The sequence below is a fragment of the Podarcis gaigeae genome (assembly GCF_964106915.1).
Source record: "Podarcis gaigeae genome assembly, chromosome: 2".
Classification (NCBI taxonomy): domain Eukaryota; kingdom Metazoa; phylum Chordata; class Lepidosauria; order Squamata; family Lacertidae; genus Podarcis; species Podarcis gaigeae.
The window spans coordinates 115,119,955-115,141,108 of record NC_139679.1 but is presented as its reverse complement, the minus strand read 5'-3'; the positions used below and the strand labels follow the sequence as shown (position 1 = coordinate 115,141,108).

General features: G+C 47.4%; 1 protein-coding gene across 3 annotated transcripts in view; it reads left to right on the top strand.

Moving 5' to 3' along the window:
* LOC310836684 (complement C4-A-like) overlaps positions 1-21,154 on the top strand; it is a 73,423-nt gene that overhangs the window by 50,504 nt on the left and 1,765 nt on the right. For 2 of the 3 annotated variants that reach the window (XM_083722371.1, XM_083722372.1), the window contains exons 26-40: positions 1,403-1,559; positions 1,874-2,014; positions 2,772-2,943; positions 3,078-3,292; positions 4,321-4,479; positions 5,109-5,168; positions 6,789-6,882; positions 7,393-7,576; positions 8,056-8,146; positions 9,608-9,682; positions 11,426-11,531; positions 14,683-14,772; positions 15,587-15,679; positions 18,075-18,158; positions 20,207-20,339. In XM_083722371.1, the coding sequence (XP_083578497.1) occupies positions 1,403-1,559; positions 1,874-2,014; positions 2,772-2,943; positions 3,078-3,292; positions 4,321-4,479; positions 5,109-5,168; positions 6,789-6,882; positions 7,393-7,576; positions 8,056-8,146; positions 9,608-9,682; positions 11,426-11,531; positions 14,683-14,772; positions 15,587-15,679; positions 18,075-18,158; positions 20,207-20,339 (1,854 nt within the window). Of the gene's footprint in view, positions 1-1,402; positions 1,560-1,873; positions 2,015-2,771; positions 2,944-3,077; positions 3,293-4,320; positions 4,480-5,108; positions 5,169-6,788; positions 6,883-7,392; positions 7,577-8,055; positions 8,147-9,607; positions 10,918-11,304; positions 11,532-14,682; positions 14,773-15,586; positions 15,680-18,074; positions 18,159-20,206; positions 20,340-21,154 lie in introns of all 3 variants that reach the window. The other variant, XR_014560178.1, reaches the window with a different exon arrangement.

The following is a 21,154-nucleotide window of genomic DNA, read 5'->3' as shown; positions in this document are numbered from 1 at the left end:
AGGCTCGGCCGTGCCTCTTGCGTCGACCTCTTGGCAGCTTCCGTTGCCAGGGCCTCCTCCAGAGCGACCTGGAACGTTAGGTCCTTCTTAGCGTAGAGTCGTTGTTGCAGTTTCTCATCCCTCAGGCCACCGACGAGGCGGTCACGAAGCATGTTCTCCAGCTCTGAGAAGTTGCAGAACCGGGCGGCTTGGCGGAGAGAGGTCACAAACCCAGTTATGGTTTCCCCAGGGGCTTGCCGCTTTGCATAGAAGGCATTTCGACGAGCCACCACTGAGGGTTGCGGCGAAAAGTGCCCCTTCAGCTGTTCCATTATTGTTTTGTATGGAACAGTAGCGACGTCTTCAGGCGCAAGGAGAGCCCGGGCGATTTCAAACGTCTCCTCTCCGCAGACGCTGAAGAATATCGCCCTCTTCTTGGCATCTTCTTCATCGGTGACCCCTTTGGCTTCTAGGAGGAAAGTGAAACGGGAGGCGTACGCTTCCCAGTCTCCCGTTGCTGGGTTGAACGGCGAGAAGCTGCTGTCGGTTGCCATTCTGAGTTCCTTGTGTCCCGGAGCTGAAGCCTGGATACACGGTGCGAGGCAGCGGTGCGGCAGGTGGCGGTGCTGCGGTGCTGTGTGTGGCAGTCAGCTCAGCGGGATCCCACCTTCGTCGCCAGTGAAATATACTCAGAGTCGCAAAGTGATTTCATGCTCTTTATTCAGCTCATAGTGGTGAGGAGGAATGAATGTCCCCTCAAGGTATCTGCTTTATATACATTATTTACACAATGGGCTGCACATGATTGGCTAATTCCGGAATTCTACTGTAAGCCAATCAGGTTGTGGATTCACTTAAATCTGGAGCATGATTGGGTGCTTCCTGCCAACCAATCATACTGCTGCATTGTTCTAGGACCAATCCGACTGCTGCATTCTGAATCCTATTGTTCTAGGACCAATCAGACTGCTGCCTTTTGGATCCTATTGTTCTAGGACCAATCAGACTGCTGCAGTTTGGATCCTATTCGACTCAGTACATAACAGGGAAGTTCCTTTATTCTGAATAGGATTCCTCGCAAGAAAAGGGGAAAGTTGACAGCTATGACTGCTCGGCAGAGAGGGGCAGGCACCTGACTTTCGTAACAACATTAGTTGCTTGTGACTGATCTAGCAGCATCAAAAGGAATGTTGTGGCCTCTGAGTTTCATGGTATGTGCTTGAAAACCTCCGACATAATGCTGATCACTTGGAGACACCCCAAGTCAGCAGAGCAGTCCCTGCAGCCATGTTCAGTGCCTCCTTTTTAAATACGAGCTCCCATTAAGGGCCCTGAATGCGCATGCGAGTGTTCAGATGTGCATGCACACACAATCTCCACACCTGTAATCATTTGCCTGTCCTCCGACTCTCATTCCCTCCAGGTTGACGGCTTTCGTGACCAAAGTTTTGACTCTGAGCCGCGAGTACCAAGTGGTGGATGAGGCCAAGATCCGTGAGACGGTGCAATGGCTGCTGAATAAGCAAAAAGAGGATGGTTCCTTCGAAGACCCACATCCTGTCTGTCATCGGGAGATGCAGGTGAGCTCCTGAGCAACCATTTAAAAAAATCAAACCTAATGAAAACTCACTGGCGTTTTCATGCAAATTTCTCCAAATTAACACATTGGTTTATGTACACATTTTTGCAAACACTTTCCCCATAATATAATGCATTTCACCAATATCTTCATTTTTACGCACACTATTATTGTAAACTTTGTTTGGAGAACTGCATCACAAAAATCAGGGGAGCGCAAATTTCAAAGGATGGCTGAGTTTTGGTTTCTATTGCGACTCGGAAAGGGTGAATCGATTCTCTGTCAGCCATGCGTTCCCTTGTCTTTCCTCCCCAGGGTGGCGTTGGCGGCCTTCATGGAGGCATCTCGCTCACGGCATACATCACCATTGCGCTTCAGGAGGCCTTGGCTGTGTATAAAGAGGAGGAGTCGGATCCTGAGCAAGAAAGAGCGAAGCAGGAACAGCTGAGTCGACTGGTAAGAAGCAAGGGAAGGCTGCGGCGGCGGGGCAACCGGGAAATAGATGCAGTGAGGTTACAGGGAACCAGGCAGAGGGCCTTCTCGGTGGTAGCTCCCGCCCTGTGGTATGCCCTCCCATCAGATGTCAAAGAGATAAACAACTATGTGACTATTATTATTATTATTATTATTATTATTATTATTATTATTATTATTATTATTGTGGTACCTTGGGTTACATACGCTTCAGGTTACATACGCTTCAGGTTACAGACTCCGCCAACCCAGAAATAGTGCTTCAGGTTAAGAACTTTGCTTCAGGATGAGAACAGAAATCGTGCTCCGGCAGCACGGCAGCAGCAGGAGGCCCCATTAGCTAAAGTGGTGCTTCAGGTTAAGAACAGTTTCAGGTTAAGTACGGACCTCTGGAACAAATTAAGTACTTAACCCGAGGTACCACTGTATTATATTAAGAAACCACTGGAGAGCCAGCTAATATGCTGGACATGGAAATCCAACTGGCCCAGAATCTCCATTTTCAACTTTTTTAAAAAAAACAACACACAATCAAGTTTCTATCCCTCATGGCACCTGACACCTGGCTGATCCTGCCTCTTCCTGCCCAGGCAGCAAGGTTCCCCACCTCCTTCCTTCCCTCCTCCCTTGACATCACTGTAATGTTGCATGTCCCACCTTGCTGTGTTCTTATGGCAAATTGCAAGCTACAAACACTCAAATACATAGCAATCAATATTTGCTTTTCTTTCTCTTCCAGAGACACGGCCTGGCTCGGGCGACTGCCTTCCTTTCCCGCAAGCTGGAGGATCAGTCCCTGGGCCCGTACCCTGTCGCCATCACCAGCTACGCCCTGTCGATCGCTTCTGACGACAAGTCAGCCATCGCGAGTGCCGGCGTCCGCCTGAAGAGTCTCACTACGGAGGACAAAAGTAATCACCCTTAATCCCAATAAAACTCTGGACTTTCAAATTCCGAGCTAATCCTGGCCAAGCGTGTGTGTCCCCTTCCCCAATACATCGCATCTGCATAGCCCCTACATTCTGACCTCTCATGCTTCTTCCAGACAACACCATGATGTTCTGGGCAGTGGAGGAGAAGGACCGGCGGCAGAATGAGAAGAAAGCTGACCGGGTGCCTCCTGCTTCGGCCATCACGGTGGAAGCCACCGCATACGGGCTCCTCTACCTGTTGCAGAAAAACGACCTTGCGTCAGCAGGCAAGGTGGCTCGGTGGCTGACAGAGCAGAGGAACTATGGGGGCGGCTTCAGATCGACCCAGGTATGGTCTCCTGCAGGGCATGTTTACAAAACGGAGGGATTTTTTTGATTTACAAAAGTGTGTGCAATGTCTCTTATCTCCTATTTTTTTCCCCATGTAACATTTTTGCAAATCAGTTTCATTTGTTGAGACATTAGGAAGAAAAGGGGGCAAGAGGTGGAGGGGGGGAAGATAGGTGGGGTTGGGTGGCGATGTTTCTACAGTGGTGCCTCGCAAGACGAAATTAATCCGTTCCGCGAGTCTCTTCGTCTTGCGGTTTTTTCGTCTTGCGAAGTGGCTATTAGCGGCTATTAGCGGCTTAGCGGCTTAAAGAAAAAGGAAACAAACTCGCAAGAACTCGGCAAGACGTTTCGTCTTGCGAAGCAAGCCCATAGGGAAAATCGTCTTGCGAAGCGACGCAAAAACCGAAAAACCCTTTCGTCTTGCGCGTTTTTCGTTTTGCGAGGCATTCGTCTTGCGGGGCACCACTGTATTTTACTTACTATATGTAGGGTTTGGTGTCAGCGTCGCTTGTGCAGGTTCTCTGCTGTTCACTTGTGTTCCTTTGGTGGTGAGAGAGGTTGGGGTTGGCCTAGGGTGTGGTTGTTCATTTGTGGTTGGCTGTGGTGTGAGAGTGGTGTGTGAGTGGGGTGGCTGGGTGTTTTGGATCAGGTCAGCCATATTGATTTGTATGCTTTTGGTGGATTATTGTCACTGTCTTGTTGGGCTGTGTATGTGATAAAGGGGAGCCATACCGGGATGAAGGCGTCTTCTTCTATTTATCCCCGTGTCAGTTTCAGTTTATTGGTTAATTTTTCTAGTAGGGCTGTTTCCCATACTATTTGGCACCATTGGTCCATGCTTACTAAACGGAGGGACTATTGATGGCCACCAGCTCAGGTGGCTTTCAAGGGCGCTTTGACGAATGCTCGGAGGGTAGTCTTTGTGGCTGCTGGCCCTCATTTCTCAAGTTCCTGGGGACTAGCCCAGTGCAGGCTGTCTTTTCCCCTCAAACTCTCATAAACTGGCCCATTTCTCTCTCCTTTCAGGACACAGTGGTGGCACTAGAAGCTCTGTCCCGCTATTGGATCAGCTCCTTCGAGGAGGAGGACAACGAGCTGAAAGTGACCCTCAAGATCCCCGGGAAAAGCTTGCCGAGGACCTTTACCTTTGGGCGGTCAAATGATCCGATCCAGGAAGAACTTCAGGTGAGGGTTTGGGGTAGGGATGTTAGTTTCTGTTTGCCACTGAGCAGTTGCTTGGAGTCACAGGACTCGGTTTACATTCCAGAGACCTTCCAGGCTGTTGGAAGTCTCACGGGAGACGGATGTGACGTTAGTGGTTTCCTGTTCCTTTGTTTCAGTTGCTCTCTGCTTTCATAGAGAGAGGATGTATTTTTCTTTGCTGTCTGCGTAGCTTGGAAATAAAACTCTTTGCAATGAAGCCATAAATCTCATCGCTTCCACATGCTGCTGGAATCTCTGCTGAATCGGGGAGGGGGGGGACCTGCCTTGGAGCCTCATCAAAGGCTCAGGTCGTTAATTATTTGTTGGGAGGTGATTCTGAAGGCTTGGCCAGAGGAAGATAAGCTTTATCAGCTTGGCTGAGCAGAGATCCCGGCAATGGATTCCCGCCAAGCTAGGATTTCGGACACTCGTCTAATTCGATTTGGGCAGATCAGCCTGACCTAGGGTGGATCGTGGGATCCCTTCAGAATCCATAGTCCCACAGGCCCCTTCATGAGGTGGACCTTGGGGGCTGCTGTCGCTGTGTGGGTATTACAGTATTATTTGGCCTGGCTGTTCACTTTCCCTCCTCGTTTTTCTCCCACCTTTAGTTTTCCATGGGAAGTAACATCCATCTGAAAGTGGAAGGGAAGGGGAAAGGGACTCTAACCGTGAGTAGCTTCATAATTTGTCTGCTTTGCTTTTAATTAATACCAACTGATTCTCTCTCATTTGTATAAGCTTTATATTCAAGAAGGGCTGCACTGTGCTCTCTGTGGGGCTACTTTTGAAGGTGACCCGGAAACTACAACTAATCTAGAATGCGCCAGCTAGACTGGTGACTGGGGGCGGCCGCCAAGACCACATAACACCAGTCTTGAAAGACCCACATTGGCGCCCAGTACGTTTCCGAGCACAATTCAAAGTGTTGGGGCTGACCTTTAAAGCCCTAAACAGCCTCAGTCCAGTATACCTGAAGGAGCATCTCCACTCCCATCGTTCAGCCCAGACACTGAGGTCCAGCTCTGAGGGCCTTCTGGCAGTTCCCTCGCTGCAAGAAGCCAAGTTACAGGGAAGCAGGCAGAGGGAATTCTCGGTAGTGGCATCTGTCCTGTGGAACGCCCTCCCACCAGAAGTCAAGGAAATAAACAACTATCTACGACTTCTAGAAGACATCTGAAGGCAGCTCTGTTTAGGGAAGTTTTTAATGTTTGATTCTATTTTTAATACAGTCATACCTTGGGTTACAAACGCTTCAGGTGGCGTTTTTTTGGGTTGCGGACCACCAAAACCCGGAAGTACCGGAACGGGTTACTTCCGGGTTTTGGTGGTCATGCATGCGCAGAAGCACTAAATCACGCTTTGCGCATGCTCTGAAGCTCCAAATCGCAACCCGCGTGTGTGCAGATGCGGGTTGCGAACACTGTGGGTTGCATCCCACATGGATCACGTTCGCAACCCGAGCGTCCACTGTATTCTTTTTTTATAAAAAAAAAAGATATTTATTAAAGTTTCAAAAATTATATAAAAACAAAACAACAATACAAACAAACAAAAACAAGTATAATTTCAATCCCTTATTTTCTTGTAACTTACTTCCCCGACCTCCTTCTACTTCCCCTTTCTGTATTCCAATTACTAATTATCAATTCAGCAAATCCTCTCTCTTATTTTTCATTTAATTTTTAGCCTTTCTTTTCTTTTTACTTGATCGTTACAGCTGAAAACCACTTAATTTCTAAACCAACGTCATTCTAACATTCATTAATTTTGCAATGTTTCCTAAGATAGTCCTTAAATTTCTTCCAATCTTCTTCCGCCGTCTCTCTTCCCTGGTCTTGGATTCTGCCAGTCATTTCTGCCTGTCCCATATAGTCTATCACCTTCATCTGCCATTCTTCCAAGGTGGGTAGATCTTGTGTCTTCCAGTACTTTGCGATGAGTATTCTTGCTGCTGTTGTGGCGTACATAAAGAATGTTCTATCCTTCTTTGTTCTATCCAAGCGTCCACTGTAATCTCTTAGGAGCTGCCCAGAGTGGCTGTGAAAACCCAATCAGATAGGCGGGGTATAAATATATTATTATTATTATTATTATTATTATTATTATTACTACTACTACTACTACAGCTCCCCACCCTGCCTCACTTTCTACCTGAAGCCTGCGAGCTTCCTCCTCCTTAGGCTCCCACTCCTGGGCTCTGAACAAACCTTTATTCCAGTGTCGCTACTGCGAGCGCACAGTTCGAGAGCAAGGAGGAGCACTCCTCTTCTGTCTCTGCTCCCTTCCAGGTCCTGAAGCAATACCATGTCTTGGCTGTGCAAAACACTTCATGCCAGACTCTCGGGCTGCAGGTGGACGTGAGTGGTTCTTTTCAACGTGCACGTAAGTCTGGGCTTCAAATTCCAGTTCTGTGGTCAGGGAGACCGCTGCTCTCCACATTATTCACCGCGGGCTCCACTATTGCCCTCTGAGGCCCTTCTCTGTGAGCCAGCTCCATGAGAGGTTCAGAGGGCCGCAATGCAAGAGCAGGCCTTATCAGTGGTGGCTCCTCAATTGGGGGACGCTCTCCCCAGGGAGGTTCGCCTGGGACCTTCGTTACTTGTCTTTAGGCTCCAGGCAGAAATTTCTTTCCTCTGGGCCTTTGGCGTTGAATTATCCACAGCCTTCTTGAGTGGGCTTTATATATACATCTGTCATGAATCTCCCAGCATTCATCACTACGAGTTCACTACGAGTTATGAGCGAAAGTGGGGGGAACTTTTCTTCAGCCACTGCATAATTTTATAAACTTCTATTATGTCAACTCGCCTCTAAACTCAAACTAAAACGCCACAGCTGTTGCCAGTAGGGAATTTGCTCCTTCCCCTTAACCATCTCGACCTTTTTCAACAGCCGACATATTAGACTACTACTATGAATATGAAGATTACGGCCCAGAGGATTCTGAGCCAAAAGCAGATGCCGCCGACCAGCCGTTGTCACCGATCGAAGTGTTTGATGCCCGCCGACGCCGCAGGAGGGAAGCCAAAGACCCTGGTCAAGCACAGAAGGAGGTCACCTACAATGTCTGCTTCTGGTAAGGTTTGATGAACGGACTTTTCTAGAACAGGCATAATATTCTGGTTCTAACCAGAACTGGGCCATTTTGAGGAGGAAAGAACTCCCTTCCTCTCTTTGGGCACTGCCTTTTAGGGGATGGCAAGTACAGTGGTACCTCGGGTTAAGTACTTAATTTCGTTCTTAACCTGAAACTGTTCTTAACCTGAAGCACCACTTTATCTAATAAGGCCTCCTGCTGCCGCCGCGCCGCTGGAGCCCAATTTCTGTTCTTATCCTGAAGCAAAGTTCTTAACCTGAAGCACTATTTCTGGGTTAGCGGAGTGTGTAACCTGAAGTGTATGTAACCCGTGTATGTATTTGCCTGGGTCTGGTAGTGGCATGCTAGCCCAACACTCTATAGCTCAACACTCTAACCATTGCGCAATATTGCCGCTACTTGAAAAACAGAATATCCTTTCCCTAACCTTTCTGGTTTTGCTTCTTTCCTCCCCACAGGAGACAACCAGGGGCTCATGTCTCTGGCATGGTTATCGCGGACATCACCCTGCTGAGCGGCTTCCATCCGGACGAGAACTACCTTGAGGAGGTGAGCAGAGGCTGTGTGGGCATTTTGGCATATGACAAGGGTCAGGGTCCAGGCCTGCCAAGCCCCTACCAAGCCCCATCGAGTCCTCTTCCCTGTCGGGCCTTTAGATATGCTTCAGCACAATTGGAGCCTGGTCCATTAGCACACCAGCCCTCCAACAAACGGCTGGGCCTGGCCTAGTATTATGGGCCACCAGTCAGTCTGCTGTAATAATAATAATAATTCTGAGCCCATCTGACTGAGTTGTCTCATCTGCTAGAGCCTCATCAGGACAAAGGACTGTGGCGATGCCATTCAGCTATGAGAACATTATCCTGCTTAGTAGCCTCAATTGTTGTTGTTGTTTAGTCATTTAGTCGTGTCTGACTCTTCGTGACCCCATGGAGCAGAGCATGCCAGGCACTCCTGTCTTCCACTGCCTCCCGCAGTTTGGTCAGACTCATGTTTGTAGCTTCAAGAACACTGTCCAACCATCTCGTCCTCTGTCGTCCCCTTCTCCTTGTGCCCTCCATCTTTCCCAGCATCAGGGTCTTTTCCAGGGAGTCTTGTCTTCTCATGAGGTGGCCAAAGTCTTGGAGCCTCAGCTTCACGATCTGTCCTTCCAGTGAGCACTCAGGGCTGATTTCCTTCAGAATGGAGAGGTTTGATCTTCTTGCAGTCCATGGGACTCCCAAGAGCATAATTCAAAAGCATCAATTCTTTGGCGATCAGCCTTATTTATGGTCCAGCTCTCACTTCCATACATCACTACTGGGAAAACCATAGCTTTAGCAGTAGCCTCAATGGCTATTATTAATTATTATTAATGTTATTATTATTATTATTGCCACAATGGCCATATTCTCTGCTGTTGGAGGCATCACCAGATGTCAAAGAGGAAAAACAACTACCAGACTTTTAAAAGACATCTGAAAGCAGCCCTGTTTAGGGAAGCTTTTAAGGTTTAATAGATTATTGTACTGTAATATTCTGTTGGAAGCTGCCCAGAGTGGCTGAGGGAACCCAGCCAGATGGGTGGGGTATAAATAAATTATTATTATTATTATTATTTGTTATGCCTCTTAGAGCTCAGGCAGACTTTCCTGCCACCTTCCCCCTGGGGAAACTCGATCTTTAGCACTGAAGCAGAGCAAACATTGGCGCCTGCTCCATTCAGTGCTAAAGAGTGAGTTTTCCTGGGGGGAAAGCGGCAGAGCACATGGAAAGTTGCTCAGACCTATGTCTAGGAAGCACAAGACAAGTGGGAAACTTTTCCAACGAGCCTTCAATTCCAGTGGGCGGGAATCGCAGGTGGGGAGAGAGTAGGTAGCTTCTGTCCTCAGGCCCTCCTTTCGGGGCTTCCATGGGGGCATCCGGTTGGCTGCTGCAGGAACAGAACACTGCACCACAGCCAGCTCTCCTTATGACCCCCACGCTCCTGTTTGCTGCTTCACCTCCTTGTTTTTTTCCTCCATCTCCCAGCTGCGAACTCTCCCCGATCAATACATCAGCCACTGGGAGATCCAAGGACGCCGGCTGCTGCTCTACTTCGACTCGGTGAGAGAGACGCGTGCAGGATTACACCACGAGAACATAGGCAGTGGGGGGCAGGGAGGAAGGACAGCTGCACAGAGGCGTTCAGATAAACTCTCTCCCCGCCCCCATTGTAATGTGCAAGAGGCCAGGATGGCACCCACCCAACCTGCCTTTTGATTTACTTCCCTTTGGACTATATGGCAGAAGCAGAAAACCTTTTTGATCTGCACAAGGGCCACATTTGCTTCTCTGCAACCTTCTGGGGGCCACATGCCGGAGGTGGGCGGGGCCAAGGGGTGAAAGTGGGCGGAGCGACAAAGGTTGATTCTGCCCTTGTACGCTAGGCTAGTTTCTGCGCACTCTGACACCTGCCTCTCTATCCTCCACCCAAAGAAGCAAGAGTTTGAGGACACCTTCCAGCCAAGCAGCTGGAGTCCCCTCCCTTTTGAAGTGACTGGCCCAGTGAGCCTAATGGCCGAGTGGGGATTCGAACTCAGATCTCCCTGCTTACAGCACAAAACCAACTCTGAAATGATATGCAGGAGGCCCCGGATTTGGTCCCTCACATCTCTACTTATCAGGGCTTTTGCCTTTGCAGGACTGTTTCCACTTAGCATAGACTGCACTTGGCAATCACGCCTGTGCCCTTCTGATGTTTTGGGCTAAGTGGAGGCCTTGCCAGCCTCGATCTGCCTTCAGCCTGCCACGTTACTTACATCCCATCCAGCGAGTGGCGCTGGCTGTCAGCCTCCTCCTTCCTTGGTCTCAGCATCACCATTATAGAACTCAGCAGAGAGGAGGAGATAACGCATTGCCTGTGCCTGCCATTGGCTCTGGCGCCACCTACTGGCGGCCTCCCTGCCTCCCGCCCTATCACTTTTTATACCGTATTTTATGCTGTTTTTTGTTGTATCACAATTACGTGTTTTAAATTTGTTGCTAGCCACCCTGAGCCCGGTTTTCTGAACCGGGGAGGGCGGGGTATAAATAAAAAATTATTATTATTATTTATTATTACCAGTACCAGTGACCCCTGTCCTGATAATTATCCAAACCATTTGGAGGGCATCAGGTTGGGGGAAGCTGGGGGAGATTGCCCAGCGGCCTGATCCAATATAAGGAAGCATCATATGTTTCCTTTACATTATTGTTGTGCTCCCCCTCTGGGCTTTGTGTTGGATTTTTGCCTCTGATCTTTTCCAGTCGCTTTTTTCAGTGGTTTAGTTGGTCGGCTGCTTTGTTTACTTATTTCAGAGGTGGTTGTGGTGTGGGACGCGGGTGGCGCTGTGGGTTAAACCACAAAGCCTAGGACTTGCCGATCAGAAGGTCGGCGGTTCAAATCCTTGCGATGGGGTGAGCTCCCGTTGCTCGGTCCCTGCTCCTGCCAACCTAGCAGTTTGAAAGTGCAAGTAGATAAATAGGTACCATTCTGGCAGGAAGGTAAACGGCGTTTCCGTGCACTGCTCTGGTTTGCCACAAGCGGCTTAGTCATGCTGGCCACATGACCCAGAAGCTGTACGCCGGCTCCCTCAGCCAGTAAAGCGAGATGAGCGCCGTAACCCAAGAGTCGGTCACAACTGGACCTAATGGGGTCCCTTTACCTTTACCTAGTTGGTCAGCTGCTTTGTTTACTTATTTCAGAGGTGGTTGTGGTGCTCAGCTCCCGCTGGCCACTGTGGGAATAGGATGCTAGACAAGACAGGCCACTAGATTGATACAGCAGACAGGGCTTTCTCTTACGTTCTTAAATATACCCATCTATAGGTGCCAGCATCTGGACGCGAATGCGTATCATTTACAGCAAAGCAGCTGGTGCCTGTGGGGAAAATCCAGCCAGCCAGTGCCACCATCTATGATTTTTATGAACCAGGTAAGTGATTGACATGTCACAGGGCCTGGGGGGGGGGGTAACCAGGCTGCATCTTTCTGGTGGAGCAAAGGTTTAGTAGCTGCGGCCTTAGGGAGCAGGAGAGCATTGCCTTCGCTGGCTGTAGCAGGCAATTAAGGGATAATTTTTGCTTATTAAATTGTAACCTGACATGACAACATCCTCTTTGGTTTGAGATTGTAATTTAATTACCACATGCACAACTACCCAGGTTAATTTTATCCAGGCTTAACAGGAGTTGCTTGCAACTTAAAAACCTAGGCAGAGAGAGAGAGAGAGGGGTGCCATGTCTGAATCAGGCCAGAGTGCTTTCCATGCATTAAATGTTCTGCAGAAGTTTGATATTTTCTATCCAGGGGATTAATTTAGGTTGGCTCTGGGCGGGAGTCAAATGAGTTTTTGCATTCATGGAACAAGATTCTCCTTCCCCTTTGTAAGCTGCCACAACCCCTAAATCTGCTTTGGAGCAATGGGAGAATTTCCATTGCAGGTTTATGGGGTAAACAGTGAGAAGATAGGGAAGGAAAGCCCTATGCAGGGGAGATTATTGTTTTTTGTTTTTATTATGTATTTTATGTTTTTGTGATTTTATGTTGTAAGGTATAGGGCAGTATACAATTTAATAAATAAATAAATAAATGATAAAAATAATAATAAGCTCATTCACTTTCTGAAAAAAGACGAATATACTGAGGTTTTGGTGATATGCAAATGTATTTTTTTATTTATTTATAAAAATATTTCTATACCACTACAGTGGTACCTCGGGTTACAGACGCTTCAGGTTACAGACGCTTCAGGTTTCAGACTCCGCTAACCCAGAAATAGTACCTCGGGTTAAGAACTTTGCTTCAGGATGAGAACAGAAATCACGTAGCAGCGGGAGCTGGAGGCCCAATTAGCTAAAGTGGTACCTCAGGTTAAGAACAGTTTCAGGTTAAGAACAGACCTCCAGAACGAATTAAGTTCATAACCCGAGGTACCACTGTATTCGCAAAAAACCACCACCCATCAGATCAGTTTGCAACAATTGTACATAACTCCATAAAATAAAACAAATCATTAAATAGTTAAAATAAGAAAGCAGCTGACTATTTTGGAAAAATGTGTTCTTGATTGCCTGTATGGGTCTGGTGGTGGAACAGAAGACTTGTCCACAGGCGTTTAAAACTTGAAACAGAAGGCAGCTGCTGTATCTCTGTTGGCAGAGTATTTATTCCAAAATCCTGGGCTCATGATGCTAGAAGCTCGGTTTCTTGTTGTGTCCAAATGAACTTAACCAACTTAAGGAATGACAACGGCAATCACAGAGCTCAAGGTGGGATATAGTGGTTTATGATCCCTGACATACTCTGGACCTACGCCTTGCAAATTAACAGAAGGACTTTGAACCTGGATCAGATTCACAAAAGCTTATTACAAAATTGTTGTTGTTGTTATTTAAATATCGCTTTATATTTCTAAGAAATAATCTCAAAGTGGTTTACAACACATTAAAACATCAAATAAAACAATCCAGACTGAAACATTACAGTGGTACCTTGGGTTAAGTACTTAATTCATTCCGGAGGTCTGTTCTTAACCTGAAACTGTTCTTAACCTGAAGCACCACTTTAGCTAATGGGGCCTCCTGCTGCAGCTGCGCCACCGGAGCACAATTTCTCTTCTCTTCCTGAAGCAAAGTTCTTAACCTGAAGCACTATTTCTGAGTTAGCGGAGTATGTAACCTGAAGCATATGTAACCTGAAGCGTATTTAACCCGAGGTACCAGTGTACTGAATAAAGTCAAATATAAAACATACATCCAATGCAAAGTAATTAACAGGAAACTCAAACGCCATCTTAATGAATGAAAAAAAGACCATTACAAAGCAGGTGAGAATGCACATTTAACAAAGTTAACAAACAAAAAAATTACCTTAAGCATTTCAGAAGAAAACAAAAGCAAGTCAGATATAAAGTGCATATTTAAAGGAGCATAACAAACAAGGGAATGAAATATTATCATAAGCTTAGGACGTATCTGTTGCTGTTGCCACCAGACCTGCCAATGGTGGTTCATGGCAGGTGCTGGCTGTGGAAGCTCAGGCTCTGCACTAAAGAGACAGGTGGGGGTGGAAACATAACATGAAAAGCCTGATCTTTTGGGGGAAGCAGGTTTGTTGTGCAAGACCTCCCAATCAGCTTTAATAGAGCGGCCTGAGTTCGTCAGAATTTGTTTTGAGTCCTACCTGAAAATAGCATCTGCCTGGAAGTCCCAGGGTGTGTGGGTGTGAATATATACACACACATGCATGCACATTCACACGCAATTTGTTTTCTTCTTTTTTAAAATAATTTTCATTGAATGATTTTTATGGTCCAAAAAACAATACAGCCATACTACCACTAAATATAATTAAGAAATAAAAATTACATACATCAATATTTTGTTTGTCATTTGTGATTTACCATCTTATTTCCTCCCAAACATTCCATACAAAAACACACATATGTGCAGACACCCACACACAAAATGATAATAATGAAAGTAAATATTTTCCCCCTTTTATCTTACAAAATCTTTTCTTTAACTTTGACTTCCTGTCAAGTCCCCTTGCATATATTTTATCTTACAATCGAATGTACACAAAACAATAAACCTTTTCTATATAAATTTTCCAATACATTCTGAAAACATAATAAATCCTTTTATTTCCTTTATCACTCGAATGCTAGCACAGAGTCAAAACTATTATTGTATTTTTGAACATATCTTCTATAACCATCCCATTTTTCTGCAAATTTTTGCTTTGAATTTCCTCTGAGTTTACTAGTCAGTTGAGCCGTCTCCACCAATTCCTGTAATTTAATTTGCCAATCTGTTATTTTTGGAGCCTCGTGATCTTTCCATCCCTTGGCCACAAGTATACGAGCCGCTGCGGTTGCATACAAGAATACCTCTCTTAGATTTTTTGGGAATACATAATAGAAATGCCTCTGGTTTTTTCGTAAAAGTTATCCCCGTCATCTTTTTTAATTCATCGTATATTTTCTCCAAAAAAATCTTAATCTTTTCACATGTCCACCACATGTGGATCATGTCACCGTTGTGTCACACACAATTTCTAAGTGTCCTTCTTTCACCTTTCAGACCAGCGCTGCAGCATCTTCTATGGCGCCCCCAACAAGCCTCAGTACGTGTCGGCCTTGTGCTCCGAAGACGTCTGCCAATGCGCCGAAGGTGAGGTTGCCTGGGCAGCCTTCCACTGGGGGTGGTAGGAAATCTGGAGCAAGGCCATCGGAGGCCCATCCCTCCCGCAGCACAAACACGCCACTCCTTCGAGAGCCAGTGTGGTGTAGTGGATAAGAGCAGTAGACTCGTAATCTGGGGAACCAGGTTTGACTCCTCCACATGCAGCTGCTGGGTGACCTTGGGCCAGTCACACTTCTTTGAAGTCTCTCAGCCCCACTCACCTCACAGAGTGTTTGTTGTGAGGGAGGAAGGGAAAGGAGAATGTTAGCCGCTTTGAGACTCCTTCGGGTAGTGATAAAGTGGGATATCAAATCTAAACTCTTCTTCTTTTATTAAAGCTTCATGTTGCAATCACAAATACACAGCTCTCCACAAGGAGGGCAGTTGCCTGCTCTGAATCCAACTCCCTACCTCCGCAGCAATGAGCACGCCAACATAAAGTTCCTCCCCCTCTCTGCCTCTTTTGCTCTCTGATATGTACGGACCTCTGAGTCCGTGGGGAGGGGGGCTCCCCCACACTCCCAACTGATGTGTCTCCCCACTGCCCCCTCCCTTCTGGATCTCTTGCCATTATCTCGTAGCTGGGTATCTCCTCCCTAATCTGTTCAGCTTCTGTATCTGTGTCTGCCTGTCTCTTTGCTTCTGAAAACGCTGGAGGTGGTGGCGGTGGTGGGAGGCGAATACTCCCCCTTCTCTTCTGAGAGAAGGTGGTCTGCCTGTGACTGCATTCTCCCATCTGCAGATCCAAACCATTGCCTGACACCTAGTTAACCTGACCTTATCTCCTCCCTCACTTGCACAGGTGCCTGTCCGCGTTTGAAGCGAACCCTCGACGAGGCCATTACGGAGCAAGCACGCATGGAGTTTGCATGCTATAGTCCCCGTGTGCATTACGGTAAGGGGTTAGGGGAGGGATTGGAGACCCCGCAGCCTCTCCAGCCCGGCTCTTTTGGCTCTTGCCCCACTGATGTCTCACCATCTTTAACCCCTAATAATAATAATAATAATAATAATAATAATAACATCCCATCAGATGTCAAAGCGATAAACAACTACCTGACATTCAGAAGACATCTGAAGGCAGCCCTGTTCAGGGAAGTTTTTAATATGTGACATTTTAGTGTATTTTTCATCTTTGTTGGAAGCCACCCAGAGTGGCTGGGGAAACCCAGCCAGATGGGCGGGGTACAAATAATAAATTATTATTATTATTATTATTATTATTATTATTATTATTATTATTTATACCCCACCCATCTGGCTGGGTTTCCCCAGTCACTCTGGGTAGCTCGCAACAGAATATTAAAATACAACAGTCCATCAAACATTAAAAGCTTCCCTAAACAGGGCTTCCTTCAGATGTCTTCTCAAAGTCTGGTAGTTGTTGTTCTCTTTGACATATGAGGGGAGGGCATTCCACAGGGCGGGTGCCACTACTGAGAAGGCCCTCTGCCTGGTTCCCTGTAACTTGGCTTCTCACAGGGAGGGAACCGCCAGAAGGCCCTCGGCGCTGGACCTCAGTGTCTGGGCTGAACGATGGGGGTGGAGACGCTCCTTCAGGTATACTGGTCAAGGCCGTTTAGGGCTTTAAAGGTCAGCACCTACACTTTGAATTGTGCTCGGAAACGTACTGGGAGCCAATGTAGGCCTTTTAGGACCTGTGTTATATGGTCTTGGTGGCTGCTCCCAGTCACCAGTCTAGCTGCTGCATTCTGGATTAGTTGTAGTTTCCGGGTCTCCTTCTAAGCCTCTGTGATGCATAATTTCAGACTTTGCATCTTTTCTGCTCGTGGCTCGCATGCAGCTCCATAGCCAACTTGCAGACCCAGCTGAGGTCTGACGTTTTTGTCTTTGTTTAAAATATTTGTATTCTGCCCTGCGCCTGAGAGATTTCAGGGCGGTGGCGAACAACATGAAAGTTGGAGAGTTTTTTGTTTGTCTGCTGTGCATCTGTACATCTCTTAAAGTATCGTAACCAAATTTTGCACGGTGGTCCTTGAGATCAGGCAGCAGATTTCTTTCCGTGCTTGGATGCATCTGGGCCCATTCTTGAATCAACATGACAGACTGAACCTTAAAAAAATGCAGTGGTTTTAAACTGCTGATTTCAAAACTGCACTGATTCTAAAAACTGGTTTCAGAACTGCACCCAGGTTCATGGCTGCTAATAAACAACAAAGCCACAGCATTAACAAGCAGATGAGTTAACAGCTAAAAACTTAAAGGCCTGACACAAAATGCATGGGAAAATATAAAATGACTTAACCAGGGACGGAGGGAGGGTTTTTTGGCAATAGGAAGACCTCTTTGAAAATGGCATTCCATATTGGAGTGGCTGCCACTGAAAATCCCTTTCCCTTTCCCTTCTTCATACATAGCACACATTTCCAACAAGGAAGTTACTTGGAAAAAGTTCAAGTTCCTAGTCTAGTGGACTTAACGGTCTCCAGATCCTTGTGGGGTTTTGTCTCCTTTTGTCAGTGGGCGCTTCCTGACAACCTGCGTATTGAGAAATCACCCTGATTTGCTTGCCCAATGCTCACACAGCAGTTAGACTGAGCCTGGTCTTTATTGAACATTCATTCTGATCATTCTGATATTTTTATGGGGAGGTTCTATGACAATGAGCATGTGTCCTTCATTCATCTCTGGTTGCTTGCAGGATATTTACAAATCGTCTCATAAATTATTTATTTATCTTCCATACTTTCCCTGTCTGTCATTTACCAAACTGCAAAATGTTGTTTTTTAGTGGGATTTCTTGCCCTTGGGTGAAAAGAAATGTTTTAATCCGCTTTATCTGCACAAACCTAAAATTCTGGTGTGTGACCATATTCCTCCTGCAAATTATTGAATGTCTGGAGGTGCCTTTTGTTTCTTTATTCCTTTTATATGTTGGTTTTGGAGACTTGTTTTCTTCATCAAGCAGTGTATGGTCTGAAATTAGCTCCCATCTTGTGGGTTGCGGACATGTACCTTCCCGGCTATTGTCACTTTTCTCTAAGAGCCAGCATGGTGGAGTGGTTAAGAGTCGTTGTCTCATAATCTAGTGAACCGGGCTCGCTTCTCCGCTCCTCCACCTGCAGCTGCTGGGTGCCCTTGGGCTGGTTACACTTCTCTGAAGTCTCTCAGCCCCACTCACCTCACAGAGTGTTTGTTGTGGGGGAGGAAGGGGGAAGGAGAATGTTAGCCGCTTTGAGACTCCTTTGGGTAGTGATAAAGCGGGATATCAAATCCAAACTCTTCTTCTTCTTCTTCTTCTTCTTCTTCTTCTTCTCTCCCACCTTCAGGGTTCCGAGTTCGAGTGGAGCGCGAGACCCAAGAAAGCGCCTTCCGCGTCTACGAAGTTATCATCCTGGAGCCTTTGCAGTACAGTGAGCGATGTTTATTTCATTTTGTTAAGTTTACGAATCGCTTCTTAGGAAATACCTCAAAGCGATTCAACCATAAAGACGACGACAGCAACAACAACAAAACAATTTGACGTATAAAAGCCATTACAGCAATTGCATGTATAAAAACGGATTCAAATCCAACACAGACACTGGCTGGGCTAAAAATCTCCGCTTGTTGGAAGCAGAAGGGCATCAACAGAAGTTGAGAAGGCAATGGAGATGGCGACAGCAGCGGAGGAGCGTATGCCCCAAGGGGGCAGGGCGCAGAGGGCGCCCTCTGCGGGTCACTGTTCAGGGTTAGGAGAGGGGCAAGAAACTGCTGCCCACCCTCCTCCTGCTCCGGGCTGACCTGGCAGCAGACCTGGCACCAGAGGAGGTGCCTCGCTGCCAAGGAGCCCCACGGAGCTGCGCTGGGCACAGGCGCCACAGCCAAAGCACAGCTCCTCCTGATGCGTAGTCAGGCCATAGCTGTCCACTTTCAGATTTGAAAATAAGGGATCAGCAGCCTCAAAAATAAGGGATCAGCAGCCTCACCTGTCCCAGGGACAGTCTACGGGATATCTAACAATCCAGGATAGCAGCGGGAAATGGCGCTGGAATAAGGGAATTTCCCGCCAAAAAAAGGGAAGATTGACAGCTATGCCTGCAGCCCGAATGGGTAGCTGGAGGAGACAGTCCCGTTCCCAGCTCTGCTGGTTGGGATCATGCAATCACTTAGCTCCAGCCACCGACCTTTCCAAACCCTCCAACATTTCTCTGATGAAAATAGGAACATCCCTTTCCATAAATATAAGTTTACTATTTATACACCGCACATCTTACTGCGTTGCCCCAGCCACTCTGGGAAGTTTCCAACATATATAAAAAACATAATAAAACATTAAACATTAAAAAACTTTCCTATAGAGGATTGCCTTCAGAGGGCCGGGGGTTGGATAACTCCATTCTCTAATTCTAAACAGTGGCACTTGGAGGGTTTCTCTTTCCCAGCTATGAGTCAGGCTCCAATGAAAGAGCCTGCTGTGGGGGCGCAAACAGCAAAATTGGGTCCGGGACCATGGTGCCCACAGCGCCCCTCTGCTTGGTGCCCATTCCAAATTGCCCAGCTGAAGCCTTCTTAGATGGGTAGTTGGTTGCAGACCTGTTTGCTATGTTTTGCTCCTGTTGTCTGCCACCTGTAGCTGGTCCCCCTCCCCAATGCAGTGCCGTAGCTCAGGCCCCTGGAGCGCTGCCTGTGCCCTCTGCCCGGGGGGGGGGGCAAGCCACCCATTGGGCAGGGTGAGCTGGGCAGGGTGCGCTGCATCGAGCCTTGCCAACGCAACCCACCCCCCAGCTGTAGGATGCCTGAGGGAGAGGCAGCGGGCGGATGCAATAATACAGTGGTACCTCGGGTTACATACGCTTCAGGTTACATACACTTCAGGTTACAGACTCCGTTAACCCAGAAATAGTACCTCGGGTTAAGAACTTTGCTTCGGGATGAGAACAGAAATCAGGCTCCGGCGGCGCAGCAGCAGCAGCGGGCGGCCCCATTAGCTAAAGTGGTGCTTCAGGTTAAGAACAGTTTCAGGTTAAGAACGGACCTCCGGAACGAAATAAGTACTTAACCCGAGGTACCACTGTAATAATAATAATAATCAATTTATACCCTGCCCATCTGGCTGGGCTTCCCCAGCCACTCTGGGCGGCTTCCAACAAAATATTAAAATACAGTAATGCATCAGACATTAAAAGCTTCCCTGCCGTTTTGGGCAGTGTGGAGCCTGCAGGTGGCCAGGCCGCCACGTCACAAAGCCCTTAGCCATTTTGTCACCCCCTTCAGGGATGACACCCAGGGCGACCTGCACCCCCCCTTCCTACGCCACTGGATGGTGATTATCTTAAAAATGAAACAAAATAATTATAAGTTTCTATTGAGGCCTTTATCCCACAACGAAACTAACCTGACCTGTTCAGCTCATTTCCTCTTATATTATTCTCACTGCCCCCCCATCACCCCCTGAATCCCATTCTCTCTTCCTCTCCAGTCGCAGACATTGGGATCTCTGAGAACGAGATCAGGCGCTTTGTGGTCCGTGCTGCCTGTCGGACGCGCTTGGTCACCGGCCAGGAGTATCTGCTGATGGGACGTGACGGGGAGACCCGGGATGCCGAAGGACGGTAGGTTGGGGAGGGCAATCAGGTGTTCATTGGGCTGGTTGGGGGGCAGGAGGAAGGCCCAGCAGGAACTGGTACCCAGAAACAGAGTTCACTGGCCTTCAGGGCTTTTTGAGAGAAGGGAGTTGAAATATACTCTGAGTCGAGGGTGGATTTCATGCTCTTTATTCAGCTCATAGTGGTGAGGAGGAATGGAAGTTCCCCCAGAATGTCTGCTTTATATACATTATTTACACGATGGGCCCCACGTGGTTGGCTAATTCCGGGATTCACCTGTAGGCCAATCAGGTTGCGGATTCACTTCCACTTGGAGCTGGATTGGGTGGCTCCTGTGGACCAATCAGACTGCTGCCTTTTGCATCCTATTCAACTCAGTACATAACACCAGTCATGCTTAGGGATCAACTGCTGAGACGGGATGGCTAACGTGTGGCCCTTCTAGAGGTTATTAGACTCCTGTTCCCATCAGCCCCAGCAAGTCAGGGATGATGGGAGTTGTAGTTCAGCAACACCTGGTAGTACACAGGTTCCCCATCCTTGAGGCAACGGTCAGGCACTTGCTGAAGCAGAGAAGAAGTGGGGCGCAAATGTTTAACAATAACAACACCAGTGCCAAATTCAGAGGCAGTTTAGGTTGCCTTATGCTGAACCCATCTAGCTCAGTATTGTCTACACAATGTGGCTTAGGGCCCTCGTATTTACGGGACCGCCTCTCCTGGTCTGCCCTGCAGAGGACCTTAAGGTCCATGAATAATCATAGTTTAGAGGTCCCGGGCCCTAAGGAAGTCAGACTATCCTGGGCCAGGGCCTTCTCAGTG